At 37.5% G+C, this 15,810-nt stretch overlaps 1 protein-coding gene across 1 annotated transcript in view; it reads left to right on the top strand.

Annotated features, from left to right (window-relative positions):
- The window catches only part of stj (straightjacket), a 303,422-nt gene extending 295,852 nt beyond the window's left edge, over nucleotides 1–7,570 (top strand). The window contains exon 29 of the mRNA XM_068227342.1: nucleotides 7,435–7,570. Coding sequence (XP_068083443.1) covers nucleotides 7,435–7,539 — 105 coding nt within the window. The 3' untranslated portion in view covers nucleotides 7,540–7,570. The remainder of the gene's footprint in view (nucleotides 1–7,434) is intronic.
- The last annotated feature ends 8,240 nt before the right edge of the window (nucleotides 7,571–15,810 follow it).

The raw sequence follows: 15,810 nt of genomic DNA, 5'->3' as shown, positions 1-15,810 counted from the left end.
GTCATTGTTATCATATGTAAATTTTAATACTTCATTGGCCTTAGTCTCCTCCTCTATCTCGACATTTTCCTTGTAACCAACAATCTTTACATACTGCTGACTGAATACTTCTGCCTTTTGAAGATCCTCACATACACACTCCCCTTGTTCATTAATTATTCCTGGAATGTCCTTTTTGGAACCTGTTTCTGCCTTAAAATACCTATACATACCCTTCCATTTTTCACTAAAATTCGTATGACTGCCAATTATGCTTGCCATCATGTTATCCTTAGCTGCCTTCTTTGCTAGATTCAATTTTCTAAGTAAGTTCCTTCAATTTCTCCTTACTTCCACAGCCATTTCTAACTCTATTTCTTTCCAGTCTGCACCTCCTTCTTAGTCTCTTTATTTCTCTATTATAATAAGGTGGGTCTTTACCATTCCTTACCTCCCTTAAAGGTACAAACCTGTTTTTGCATTCCTCAACAATTTCTTTTAACCCATCCCAGAGTCTGTTTACATTTTTATTTACCGTTTTCCACCGATCATAGTTACTTTTTAGAAACTGCCTCATGCCTGCTTTATCAGCCATATGGTACTGCCTAATAGTCCTACTTTTAAGACCTTCCTTTCTATCACATTTATTTTTGACTACGACAAAAACAGCTTCATGATCACTAATACCATCTATTACTTCAGTTTCCCTATAGAGCTCATCTGGTTTTATCAGCACCACATCCATGATATTTTTCCCTCTGGTTGGTTCCATCACTTTTGCAACACCTTGTTTTGAACTGCTGAGTACTAGGAATGTCTCTAATTTCAGCCGTCAGGGAATTCCACAGTCGGATAGTAGTGGGGATGAATAAATCACTGTAACTGGTATTGTGATGGGTAGGGAAACTTAGTAGGGAGTTAGTTAATGATCTTCTTTGGTGATTATTTCTGAATGATGGGTATTGAAGGTCATCTCTTAAGTAAACCTATGTTTTGCTCCTTAGAACAACTGGCACAGAGTGCAGATTTCTTCTCTCCTCTAAATATAGCCAAGATAACTGATTGAAGTAGGGGAAGATATGGGAATGTTTTGGTTTATTGAAGATAAAGCAGATACATGCATTGTATGCACACTGTAATTTGGTACCGAGTGTGCTGTTTAAACTGTTGTGCATAACGTATCCATAGTCGAAAATGGGTAGAATTAGACCTTGTAGAATTTATTTGTTTCAAGTGGGAAAAGATCTCTTAGCCTTTTAAAGGAGTGTAGTGTGTAGAAAGTTAGCTGGCAGATTTCTGTTGAGTGTTCAGACCAAATTAGATTTTTGTCAATGATTTAGGCCAAGATTCTTCACAGAGTCTCTCAGACTGATTTCTGTTCCTTGGAACATAATCAGAGGTATGTCTTCCGGTATGGGCTAGAACAATTTTGTTACTTTCATTGACCTCATCCTTGGCTTTGACAATGTGAAAGTGACCGAGGTATTCCTTATGCAGCCAGCCCCTGTTATGAATGGTGTGAAAATGTTGCTCATAGCATTGGTGGGTGCATGCATTTCAGTGATGTTGGCAGACTGATATGCAATAGCAACTTCTGGCTCAGTGTTGAAAGCAACAGGAAACTACCTCACTCCTAATTTTCCTAGTACGCCTCTTCAGTGATGCCTAGGCTTTCTATGACAGCTAATGGTGGAGGATCTAACCAGCCTTCAGGCTGAGGACTGAACATACACATACATTCATGAGCCGGTTATTATTTATTTAGCATATGATGAAGACAGTATTATACACAATATGAACAACTACTATCTCAAGTTCACAAATTCCTTACTGAAGTGAGAGCCAGAGAAGAGCTTTGCTTGAAACACTGTGCAAGTCCTCTACAGTGCCTCCATAAGCATGTAAAGGACACTCAAATGCAATATGATTCATTGTCTACTCTTCTTCTCCACATTATGGTGAAGTCCTCCATCCCCATTTGAACAGGGTGGCTCCACATGTACCTTGCAGTCCTACCTTCTACCTTCTCGAATCTCTGCTATCCCTGTGTTTGAGACTACTGATAATTTCTGCTTCAATTTTTGGTAATGAGACAAAGTCTCTCATAGTGCATTGGCACTGCCGGTGGCTCCAAGTAGTCTACACAGTGGCCTCCACGGTATGCACTGGCCATGCATCTTGGTAGGTGTGCTAGGTACCAACTGATGAGCCCAACCTAGCACAGGGGAGCGAAACGCTGGCAACCAGGAATAAGTTAGCTGGAAAATTTATAATGTCCAATAACAAAACATTTATCTTGGTATTATGCATGCATTTGTCAAATTACAGACTGTCGCACCCTTTCAAATACTCCCTGATGGTGTAGAAGGGTTTCACAGGCTTCCATGACACATTGAAGAAGAGTTTCTTTATCCTGTTTGTCTGCTGAATAAATCAATTGTTAAAGGTACCCCCAGAGGTAAAAATTCAAAGGATTGAGGTTGGAGGAACGTGCAGGCCATGGGCTCCTCTACTTATCCATCTGCTATGGTAGATACAAATACAGTAGAGACAATGTGTGACACTCTGCGAGATATCGAGGGACAGCGATTAGAGCTCTATCTAGCGGAGTGACCTCGAGTTACTGATTCTGTCATAAGAGCACGTGTATTTGTTTATGAAGTTTTTGGCGTTATTTATGCGTTTGCATTAAGTTGACATAAGTAAACAGTAGCGTGTGTCATTCCTTTATATCACCTCTCAATATGAGTGGAAAGATATGTGCTGTGTTTGGCTACAATAACAATGAAATGGAGAAGGATTCGCGGTCTGTCTTCCGTTTCCCTCGTGACAATAAATGTAAGTAAATATTGTGTTTGCATATATATTCTTCCAGTTACAAAGAGATTTTTATAGTACTTCCTAAACCTCTGACCTGTGCGACCCATATTTTAACTGGCTTAAAATATAATAAGCTTATTTTATTGTACAGTGTAGTAGTTAACCTTCAATGCCGATGTGTTGTAAGTGTGATCTGTGGGTTTGATCTAATTCAGGAAAATGCATATGTATGTGGCTGGTTGTGTTCCAAGTTATCCCATTTGGAATGCCGTAATGCATTTTCAAGCACTGAAGAATATATGGGTGATTTAAGAAATGTACATATTTTGTTGAAACAATATGATGATGCAAATTTGCCTTACCATAATGTAATGGCAAGTATTGCTTATAGGGAAAGTTTGAATGTTTTTGAGGCTAAATTTATAGATTTTCTTTTTGTTAGTAGGCTTCAACTTAACAGGAAAATTGTCCAGCTCTTAAATGTAAATTCATTGAATCACGTGTGTAAGGAATGTTACATGTAACTAATCTCATGATTAGATCCATATTGAAATTTGCTATAATTTGCATACAAATTTGTATTTTTTATTTTTCTATTCCACCTTCTTCCAACAACCAACTTCGAACAGCACAAAATCAATTGTATTGAAAAGGTGGAATAGAAAAATAAAAAAATACAAATTTGTATGCAAATTGTAAGGAATGTGCCGATATTTTTATTGACAAGTGTTTTAATGTGATGAAATGAAATGTCGTATGGCTTTTAGTGCCGGGATATCCCTGGACGGGTTCGGCTCGCCAGGTGCAGGTCTTTCTATTTGACGCTCGTAGGCGACCTGCGGGTCGTGATGAGGATGAAATTATGACGAAGACAACACACACACCCAGCCCCCATGCCATTGGAATTAACCAACTAAGGTTAAAATCCCCGACCCGGCCGGGAATCGAACCCAGGACCCTCTGATCCGAAGGCCAATACGCTGACCGTTCAGCCAACGAGTCGGACTTTTAATGTGATGATACAATGCTTTTAAATGAGAAAAAAAAGAGAAATCCAGCCATGAAAGTTCAGGCAGGAATGCTAAAGCTAGAAAAGTAATGCATAAATGAAAGATCAAGCCCTTGCACAGCAGTCCATTTCACATTTTGATTATATGTCTAATTTCAGTCTTCAAATAATAACCTGTTAAATAATTCTTCATTCATTTATACAGAATTGCTTTAGCAACTTTCAAGTTAATATCTTAGTAACACTTTCTTTATAGATATAATTTATTTACCAATTTCCGTATATACATTTCCATTGATATTTGAATTTAGCACAAATTTCCAGGTCATGCCACTAGGACTGCCACTTGCAAATTGTCTCCTATTTTAACAAGGCTAAATCTGGAAGTGTCACATATTGTCTCTACTCTATTTGGTAGATACCAGCCAATGCATCTCGAGCAATGAGACTAAAATGTGCTGGAGCCCTACATGCATAAACGATATGTTTCTTCTTATTTGCAGAGGCACATCTTCTAGCAAGTCTGGGAGAGTGTTCTAAATAAAATCCCTGTAGACATTGCCTGTAAGACGTGCTTGGAGAAATTAAGTTGCTGGGTCAGACTTGGAAAGGCGGTGAACATTAACTTTTATCATCATCACCATCAATGTCCCACTCCAGTCACCCGGATGTGGTTAACAAGCCTCCTCCATTCGTTTCTATCCTTCCACTTCTCCTGCTCCATTACTTCTGTCACATACAATCCAGCTTCTCTAATGTCCTTCCACATCTGACCCATCCACCTTCTTCTCGGTCTTCCAACTGGTCTCTTTCCCTTAACTTCTCTTTCCAGTTCCCTTCTTGCTACCCGTTCCTTTCCCATTCTTTTTACATGTCTGAACCATCTCAGTCTTGCTTTCTGTATCTTCTGTACTAACGGTTCTTTATTTAACTCTTCTCTGATTTTAATATTTTGAATTCTATCTCTTCTTGTCTTTTTAACCGATGTTCTTAAAAATTTCATTTCTACTGCTTGGATCTTACTATCTTGTCTCTTATTAGTTACCAGTGTTTCTACTCCGTATGTTACAGTTGGTAAGAAATACTGTTTATATAATGTTAATTTCGTTCTCTTGGGTACTTTGTCATCCTGTAAAAGCTCTCTGACTTGATAAAATGTTGTACCTTTACTTAGTCTGTTATTAATTTCAGGGTTGAGTTCATTTCTTCCATTTATAATGCTACCCAGATATGTAAACTGTTCTACATTCTCTAACCATTCTTCATCTATGTTCACTTAGCTTCGCTTTTTCTCTTTTCCACAGTGCATGACTACAGTTTTCTTTTTACTAATTACCATTCCAAACTCCTTCAGATTTTCATTCCAAATGTCCAGTCTCCTTTGTACTTCCTTTTCTCCCTTTCCCCAAATCACCACATCATCTACAAATACCAACGCATTCACTTCATCACTACTGATACTCTGTTTTACACGTTTTATGATTTCATCCATCAATATAATAAACAATAATGGTGACAGCGCACTTCCTTGCTTGAGACCTTTTTTTGTATAAAATGTTTCAGAGTCACATTCTCCACTTGTACACTGCTTTTACTCTCATGATACATTTTTATCTTGTTAATTAATGATTTTGGTACATTCTTTTTCAGTAGGCATTCCCATACATGTTTTTTCTTAACTGTAACATAAGCTTTTTCCAAATCCAAAAATACGAAGATGATTTCCTTGTTCCTCTCCAGATGTTTCTTCCTATTTCCTTTTTTGAACAATGGTACAATGCTTCCTTGTTGCCAATCTTCAGGTATCCTTTCATCATGACGAATATAAGAACAAGTGTGAGGACTCCTCGAGTTCAAGCGCGCCTCGCCAGGCAGCGCTAGAGCGGGCAAGCTCCACAGTACCGATCAGCTCGTCTTAGGAATTATGCCAGAGGAAACGTATTAAGCACTCTGTAACTGATAAGAATATACACTGTCTTTTAAAAACAATGAGAAATTACAATTAAAATACCACGGCAGGGTACAATGGAAAAAATTCATACATGGAAATAAGAGCTACGGCCTTCATCACATATTGCGGAAAGCAGAGGTTACTGGAGTGTACATATACAGATAAATTACACATAACTCCCAGAATATTAAAGCAAACGCCCAGGAACTATTTAAAGGTAATACTCTACTTACCAACTCAATTTGTTGGTTACTGGACTTTCGAAAGCTTGCGTGAAGATTTGGCGGATGTTCAAGACTATAAAATAAATTTCAATTAGCATTTTTAGACGCCTTTTGAGCGATAATATTGTCTTTTCGGCATCAGAAAGTACATTAGAATGACCCAAATTTTGATCAATATTAGACTGACCTTTTAATTCCCCATTCGCAACTGCACTCCCGTCTTCATTCTTATTTCTTTTTTTCTTGATGGTGTCTAGGTTCGTTTTCCTGTTGGGAGTTTCACGCGACTTAATCTCACTTGAAAGGTATTTCGGCAAATTAGAAAAAAATGTGAGGCACTGCTCCTGGACGTAATTTCCATCTCACACGAGAGATATCCACTTGTTTACTGTTCACTGATTTCACTATCAAATCATCAGAGAAATGAACATTAAAAATTATGCTGTTACTCGTTAAGTCAGTATCTTTCCATGGAATGACTCTGGCCTATTTTTCAAATTGGTGTCTATCCTTCGGAGGTGAAAAATATTGTATATCGTCGACTACTCTACCATAGCCTTACTTACAGCCAGGAACAAAACCGTACGGCATGCTGAACTCTTTAATTAATCAAGCCACGTAAGATACTTGCTTGAAGTACACAACATACAATCAACTGAGTTTAGGAAATGAAAGCAAAATTCAACTTATTCACTGAAATATTTCGCACAATAACGTCTCCCGCACTTTTCTATAATTTGCCCGGAGCACGTGTTGGATACAGTCGCTTGCAGTGCTTGCAGTGGCGGGACCACAAACTATCATGCTATAATGGCCGAGTCCTCACATTTGGGCTTATATTCGTCATGCTTTCATCCTTCCATATGACATTGAGGCTCGGGCTACTGTAGTCCAATGCTTCCTGCTGCCTTAATCATATCAGCATTGAATCTGTCTTTCCCACTTGCTTTACCTTTGGTGATTGCTTTCACTACCTTCCAACCATGTTATCGGGTTCTCTTCTTTTTCTCCATCTGTTATTTTAATTTTCTTATCTCCTTCTTCCTCCGAGCAGCCATCCTCATTATAAAGTTTTTCAATATACTTTGCCATCACCTTCTGAAGACACTTTTCGTCATGTACTATGGATTCATCTTCTCTCTCTAATGCCTTGATTTTTTTCTTGATTTATTAATAAATAAATAAATAATTAATAATTAATAACTCAAAAGGGAAACAAAGGGTTTTGGGACATATGTTTATATGACTTTTCTTTCTTGTTTTGGTGTAAAGAACCCATCCCCAAAGTTTGTAAAAGTCTTTTAGAATCACCCTGTGACTAAGAGAAGAGTCCAAATCCTTGAAAGTGCCACCATTACTCTTCCTATAAACTGCCCATACCTGTTCAAATGTAACGGTATTTGCTTAACATTAACGAATAATGCTATTGAGAAAATTCTATCATATTTCAGGAAAAGAAGATCAAGATCTGCGGTGGATGTTCCACTTTACAACTCAGTCTACTACTTCTTGTGCACTGCTGGCTTGCAATATCAGTGACGCATACAGAACACTAGCACAAGAGGTTTGGGTGAGCTGGAAGACATATGACTGTGATAATAAAGTTGAAGCATCAGCCAACTTGCTTGTGCATAAAGAACAAAGTTCTCATTAAATCATCTGTGTTTCTATATTTTTATAAACGTTAAGCAGGAAGATGAACTTTACTGGAGTGTTCAGTTATCCTGAGGATCACTTTCTTAACTTACATTAATTCAGAATCAGTTTCCAAACAATATGGTCTTTTTATCTTTATACATGGACTTTCACGCCCACTAAATGACATTATAATAATTTGGGGATATTAGGTCGTGACGCGTTTTGATCCTGCGACCAGGGTCGTCTTCAGAGCAATAACATATAATGTATTGGCAACTGTTACTCCATAGAAACCGGACTCAAGATAGCGAGGTCCTGTTAGAAATATAGTTCATTCCAGGGCCTCCAGAGTCATGGAAAAAGATGTTAACGATTTAACTATGGAGGGTAGCCATGATCTACTCAGTATATAGCAGTCACCTTTGTTAAAATTATTCGGGTGCTTACCAATTTCTACCGCCTCACAAATGATTCTAGGTTGTTGTTGTTGTTTGAGTCATCAGTTTACAGACTGGTTTTGATGCAGCTTTCCATGCTACCCTATTCTGTGCTAACATTTTCATTTCTACGTAACTGCTGCATCCTACATCTGCTCTAATCTGCTTGTCATATTCATACCTTCCTCTACCCCTACCGTTCTTACCACCTACACTTTCCTCTAAAACCAACTGCACAAGTCCTGGGTTTCTTAAGATGTGTCCTATTGTTCTATCTCTTCTTCTGATCAAATTTAGCCAAATTGATCTCCTCTCACCAATTTGATTCAATATCTCTTCATTCGTGATTTGATCTACCCATCTTACCTTCAGCATTCTTCTGTAACACCACATTTCAAGAGCTTCTATTCTCTTTCTTTCTGAGCTAGTTATCGTCCATGTTTCACTTCCATACAATGCCATGCTCCAGATAAAAGTCTCAAAAGCATTTTTCTAATTCCTATATCAATGTTCAAGATGAGCAAATTTCTTTTCTTAAGAAAGGCCTTCTTTTATTCTGCATTTTATGTCCTCCTTACTTCTACCATCATTAGTTATTTACTACCCAAGTAACAATATTCATCTACTTCCTTTAAGACATCATTTCCTAATCTAATATTTCCTGCATCACCTGACTTCGTTCGATTGCACTACATTACTTCTGTTTTGGACTTATTTATTTTCATCTTGTTGTACTCCTTACTCTGTGCATACCATTCAGCAATTTCTCCAGATCTTCTGCTTTAACCCTTGTTGCTACACTCCTACACGTTTGGCCAATATAAAGCGATCCACAGGCGCAGTGACACATATGGAACACTAGCACAAGAGGTTTGGGTGAGCTGGAAGACATAACTGTGATAATAAAGTTGAAGCGTCAGTCAACATGCTTGCGCATAAAGAACAAAGTTCTCATGAAATCATCTGTGTTTCTATATTTTTATATATATATTCCAGCACATCGCAGGCACTTAAGAGAAGTCTGCTGTGGCAGAACATGCAATTCATAATGACCATCAAATCATTCTTGATGCAACTTCTGTCATTTATAAAGAGAAACATTTTATACCTAGAATCATTCGTGAGGCGATAGAAATTGCTAAACACCTGAACAGTTTTAGCAAAGGTGACAGCTACATACTGAGTAGATCATGGCTACCCTCCATAGTTAACTCGTCAACTTCTTTCTCTCTGACTCTGGATGCCCTGGAATGAACTATATTTCTAACAGGATCTCGCTATCTTGAGTCCGGTTTCTGTGGAGTAACAGTTGCCAATACATTATATGTTATTGCTCTGAAGACGATCCTGGTCACAGGATCAAAACACGTCAGCAGGTTATTAACATTACGCGGCCTAATATCCCCAAATTATCATAATGTCAACATGGTCTTTGTCACTTGTTTTCTTAACAAATCAACTTCCAGTCAGGTTGCTCCTCCTGCCTTAGAAAATCAAATGTCATAGTTCTTAGTACAATTCATTAAACACTCGACAGAAGTGTGGAACATGCAAAATAACATCTGTCAATAGAGAAATCAAATGCTGTATATTGATGTTGTCCATTTCTCTTGTACAGGTACACTTATCAACATACATAAAATTTTATATAATTAAAAATTTGTAAAATTTCTAACAAACTGCTAAGCAGGAAAGAAGACCAAGATGTTCTGAAGAGGAAGGATGTGATGTTGTGCCGCACCACACAAGTGAAGTTATGAGTAAACTGATGCATAGCAGCTCAATACTTCTGTTCCAATTTCGTGTGAAATATTCTGTCTTACAGTATTGCTAGATGCGTACAGAGAGACTCGAGTATTCTCATAAACTGAATGCCATCCTGAAAATTTTGAAATGTATTTTCTTACAAGTGTGAGTTTCTCATTTGCTACATTTGATAATTCCTCAACTAAAATTTAGTTCATGCTAGAAGAAAATGGGAAAAGGTTACAGCTTTGCTCCAATAACATACTACAGGTACCTTAAATTTTGTCTTTTAAAATCACAGTTTAAAAAACTATGAACTGTTACAATTTTTTAAAATTTGCTTCACATGATTCCTTGCAGCTTTAACAATAGTGCATATTATTCCAAGTGACATTCATAAAAGGCATTTTATCAGATTAATCTAATTTTTGTTAGATATTTCAATAAATTAATAACTCTAGCGACTGAGACCTTATTTTAGCATTGCGAGTATCACTTCTCACATGATAAAATTCAACTTACAGTAGTAAGAACTGGAAAATATAGATAAAACTCTTAATACTGCCTTGTAATCTTTTATATTAGGTGCAAGTTGTTGCGATCATTAACCATACACTGTTAATAGTATTGAAAATACATTACTTACATATTATTATAAGAAATAACAAACATCAAATTCATCATCATCATCATTTTCCTGCTCCAGTTTCCCGGGTGTGGTGTACAAGTGCTCGCCATTTCTTCCTGTCAAAGTATAGTTTCTGTTATTCTACGTCCTCCCACTTGGCATCCCTCTTGCTGACCTCTGATATCACTGCGTCTATCCATCAATTCCTTGGCCTCCCAACTGGCCTCTCCCCTTTCACTTCTCTGTCAAAGTAACTCCTTGCTGTTCTCGTTTTGTCCATCCTCATAACCTGTCCAAACCATTGTAGCCTGCATCTTCCTAAAAACTCGGTAACAGGTATTTTGATGCCAGCCTCCTCCCTGTTTGCTTAATTTCTAATCTTGTCCTTCCTGGTCTTTTGGTTCATTGTTCGGATGAACTTTGTTTCTGTTGACTGGATTTTACTATTTGCCTTGTTATGCAAGGTACATGTTTCAAGTCCCTATGTGAGAATTAGAATGAAGTAGGTATAAAACATGGCCAATTTTGCTTTCTGGGGGTATTTTATCATCCCATGTGCAGACCTGGCTGCGGGACTCATTCTGCTTTAAGTTGCTCACGCTGTACAAATGCCGATGAAGGAAACTTCTCTACAGTACACGGATTTCTGGTCATTTAACATGGACTTTCCGTCTTTCCTCTCCTCTCCCTCTCCACCGTGCCTCAGCAAGCATATGCCTGGAAAGATTTCTTTTTTGAAAAGAACTCCTTCCAATAAGAACATTTATTTCAGCTGTGATCACCATCATTTGGTAATCAAAAACAGAATAGTATTTGTATTCTGCTTTTGAAAAAAACTCCATATGAGTGAAAAATGTATTTTAGCAAAGATGACATCATCGTCCCCTTGTCCAGCTCCTGCCAGGTCAGGGTGTTGCCTTTCTTTCCACCACTACTCTTCAGTAATTCTATTCCAGTCCAGTCTTCTTTTTCTTATTCTATTCATGACAGAGTCCATCCATCTTTCTCTGGGCCTCCCTCTAGCCCTCTCTCCTTCTATCTCAGCCTCCAACACTTGTCTTAGTATCCTTCCTACCTCCATCCTCATAACATGTCCAAACCATCTCAATTTATTCTTCTCCATCCTATCACTCACTTTTTCTACCACTATTTCTTTTCTGACCTCAACATTTCATGCTCTCGAAGTCTCTGATGCGTACGTTAATTAGGGGTACATTATCTGTTTACCTTTCATTTCCACACCAGGTTCCTTACATTCTGGTAGAACGTGCTTCCTGCTGATCTCCTTATCCAACCTTGCATCTTGCATTATTTCACTTCCCAAATATTTGAAGTATTCAACAACCTCAAGGTTTTCAGTCATTTGCTAATCAAAAGCAGATTATATTTTATTTTCTGCTTCTGAACTGAATTTCATGTGAGTGCAAAATGTATTTTCTTACCACTATCACATTTTCATTCATGAAGCAATAAAAATAAGAACCAATCATCAGTATAAAAATGGCCTACCAAATGACTGCTGCTCAGGACGAAGGCCTGCAGATTATGAGGTGCCGTGTGGTCAGCATGACGACTCCTCTCGGCCGTTATTCTTGGCTTCCTAGACCGGGGCCGCTATCTCACCATCAAAAAGCTCCTCGCTTGTAATCACTCTATTGGTATCCTCAAAAGTCCTACCCGGCCTGCTGGAAGGATACCCAGATGATGATGATGATGATGATGATGATGATGATAATGTTGGTATCTGACAATATACATTTATTAATAAGAAATAAACACTCACGTCTACTGTATTTTGTTTCTTGTTATTGCGAAACAGCTATGAAGTATATACGTAAGGAAAACATAGACAGTAGTTCCACAATCTCCATTTTATTGTTAATGTATAGCAGGACAAAGGAAGATCTCCTCTGTATATCACTGGCGTATGCTGGGATCAAGACATAGGCTACCACTACGGTTAGGTTACTCATTTTCAATGGGTGGTTTAATGAACTTCAAGCATTAAGCATTTTGAGCTGCAGCCAATAAGCAATGGAAATGTTTGCTGTATTGTCAAGGCTGCTTCACAAGCTACTGCCCTGACCTCTGATACTGTCAATACTCAACACCTAATCAGTGGAGATGGTAGCCTAGGGTTTAGCAAATTAAAGCCCTCAGCAAATTAAACTCCGGCTTTGTGGCTAAATGGTTAGAAGGCTTGTCTTTCGTTCGATGGCCCCGTTCAATATTCAGAATCAACCCCCTTGTACTCTTAATTCACCTGGCTTGGAGACTGGGTGTTAATGATGTCTTTGCCATTCATTTCATCCTCTATCAAGCCTATACAAATGCCATGCACCTATCATTATTATTATTATTATTATTATTATTATTATTATTATTATTATTATTATTAAATTAAAATGTTGAATTTTACAGCATTAGTAGCAATCATACCCATTGTTCACTAGTTTAGTAGCTTCCTCGGGAGATGAGTGGTCACGGGTTTGATTCCAGCCAGCAGAAGAGAACACTAAACCTGAAAGATTGTATTTCATTTTAGTGGATCTACCTATTAAAATAAAAATATATTACTCCTATAACAGCAGGCCTGCAGTATCTTCCTACAAGGATGTAGAAGTGAATGGGTGTGAAATACTAACACTTTGTTATCAACGAATTGTTGTTCATTAGCAGTGGTGATCTGACGGAGTGAAGCCTAGCATACCTATCTCCCTGGTCTCCACACCTATCGAACATACAGCAGCAAGCCGCACGAGGTAGATCAAGGGTCTCAGAAACTGGGCTGCAAGATGTGTCTCCGATGTCTTGCTCTCCGAAATACGTGCGACGTTTCTTCCTCATAGCTTTCGAGTTTTGTAAACTGAACAATGTGTCAGATGCTTCCATTATAACGTGCTTTAGATTTCCATTGTTCTCATTTGAGGTTTGGGGTTCACCGATAGCCTTGGTAGCCCTCAGTATACATCACTGCTGAATAGGCTGTCTGCAAGCACATTTATGTGATGCAGAAAAATCAGAATATTATCTTTGTAATTAAGGACACCTAGCATTTATACTATTACCTACATAGCCATTAAAAAGCACGAAATAACTTGCTAAAGTTTGTAGAAGATATAAGGCTTAATTCAAAATGCTAAAATAAGGTCTCAGTAAATTATGTTTCTTCCTGCTTTGTTCACATGCCGCAGTTTCTTTTGGGTTTGTTTTTGATCCCTTTTTGCTCAATACGCTTTCTATATACTTCCTGTATAGTCAAGACTTCTGATCAATGATCTTTAAAACCTTTAAAACATATTTAAAGAGAAATATTGTTGGTGCAAGTCACTCAAAATTTTATATACAGGTCATTTTGAAAGTTGAACATTTCAATGGCCTTGTTTGTTTTGGTTTAGATGTATTGTTTTGATATAAAACGTTTCTTATTGTGATTATGTAATTGACACATTTGAAATGTATTCTAACATTGTTGCTACGACTTTTGTTACATGTTTGTAAAATTTATCTTAGATAACATATTATTATGAATAAATGGAAATAAAATTCTATGAGAACTTTAAATGTGATATTTACAATATAAAACTGCTACCTATATTATGTAAAAGGTGATATTAAATTAGCATTACTGTATATGGCAAGTAGTACACAAGCCTGTCTTCGACTATCTATAAAGTAATTGGAAATTCTAAATGGACTACAGTAGAAGTCTGTTATAGCGACAGTTCATAACGGTGAAATACTTACTTGCTATAACGGATTGTCGTTGTATTTGATTTTCGTAAAAGTCAGGAAAAAACCCATACACATTAAAATTGGTATGAAACACCAATCAGTTTGTACAAAATGTGTGCTTTATTAGTTTGTTATTTTTTGAAATCTAATACTTCGTGGAAGTGTATGTTTAATTTCATTATGAAAAATTGATAGTATCACTCCAGAGGCCTCAATGGCAAATGTTCTAGTTTCCTTCTTCAAACACAGTCACCGTGCTTGATAGCTGCAGTCGTTTAAGTGCGGCCAGTATCCAGTAATCGGGAGATAGTAGGTTCGAACCCCACTGTCGGCAGCCCTGAAAATGGTTTTCCGTGGTTTCCCATTTTCACACCAGGCAAATGCTGGGGCATACCTTAATTAAGGCCAAGGCTGCTTCCTTCCCACTCCTAGCCCTTCCCTGTCCCATCGTCGCCATAAGACCTATCTGTGTCAGTGCGACGTAAAGCAAGTAGCAAAAAAAAAAAAAAACGCAGTCACCTAACCTAATCATATATTATGTACCATGAAAACATATTTCAAGCACACATAGAGAAATGATAACATCCTGGCTACCAATTTAAAAAATTTAACTTGACGCAAGAAATTATAAACTATCCTCTGAAATCAATTATGCACTCTGCCATATCTTGAGGAATATCGCATTCTTACTTAATTGCAGTATTTAGCATTAAAATTAAGCGATCGTTCATTCAACCTTTATTTTTAACAAGTTAACAACTGCTATCGGACACATTATTTACGCATTTATTATGACAACATGTTATCCTCTTTCGATTCAAATTCTCTTTACAAAACAGCAGTCGACAGGTATTACTAAGCAACTGGCACATCCCCTTCGAATGTCGACAAGAGAGCTCACTAGTGAGCATAGCAAGGAAACGATACCGAAGATGATCCCTTGCATGCAATATAATGTCTGGGTGCATAAATATCGGTAACGGAAATTATCGCACACGCTTAATCGCTCATAAAAATGGATGCGTCAGTGACAGGGCTCTCGCTGTAACCAAAGGATAATACACAGTTTTATATAGTAATTTTGAAGTGACAAAAATAGCTGTCTTTATAGCGGAGTTCTCATTATACGCTGCACTCATTACAATGAACTTCAACTGTATTAATATACACTTTCCTGGTTTTATACAGCATTTTAATGGAATCAAAGCAGGTATTGTAGTATTTCCTTAGAATCCATATTGAATGCAGTTGCAGCTCGCAATTGTACTTAGACGTCTATGGATCTGTTGTTGTAACTACAAAGACCCAGACACGAAATGCTGTCAGTTATGTACAGTTTTATTTACAAATTTTACACACACACACACACTTACTTACACACATATACTTACGACATAGGTGTCCATAGCCTCCTTTGAACAAACCAACTGTAAAACTTTCAACCTAATGTTCATCTACGCAGCTGGTGAAACCCCAATTCACAATGTGATCTAGTCAATATGAACTCATCTCCATAAACTTTCATCCTTACAGTAGGAGAAATCCATGTTATTCTTTGGACGTTACCTAGTCAATGTAAAATAAAATAGTTTAATTGCTTCATTGTTCACAAATTCTGGCTTTTAATGTACATATTGTAAACT

Source organism: Anabrus simplex, chromosome 4, assembly GCF_040414725.1.
Source record: "Anabrus simplex isolate iqAnaSimp1 chromosome 4, ASM4041472v1, whole genome shotgun sequence".
In the NCBI taxonomy this organism is placed as follows: Eukaryota; Metazoa; Arthropoda; class Insecta; order Orthoptera; family Tettigoniidae; genus Anabrus; species Anabrus simplex.
Note: the sequence above shows the minus strand (reverse complement) of the source record. Positions and strands in the feature narration are given on the sequence as shown.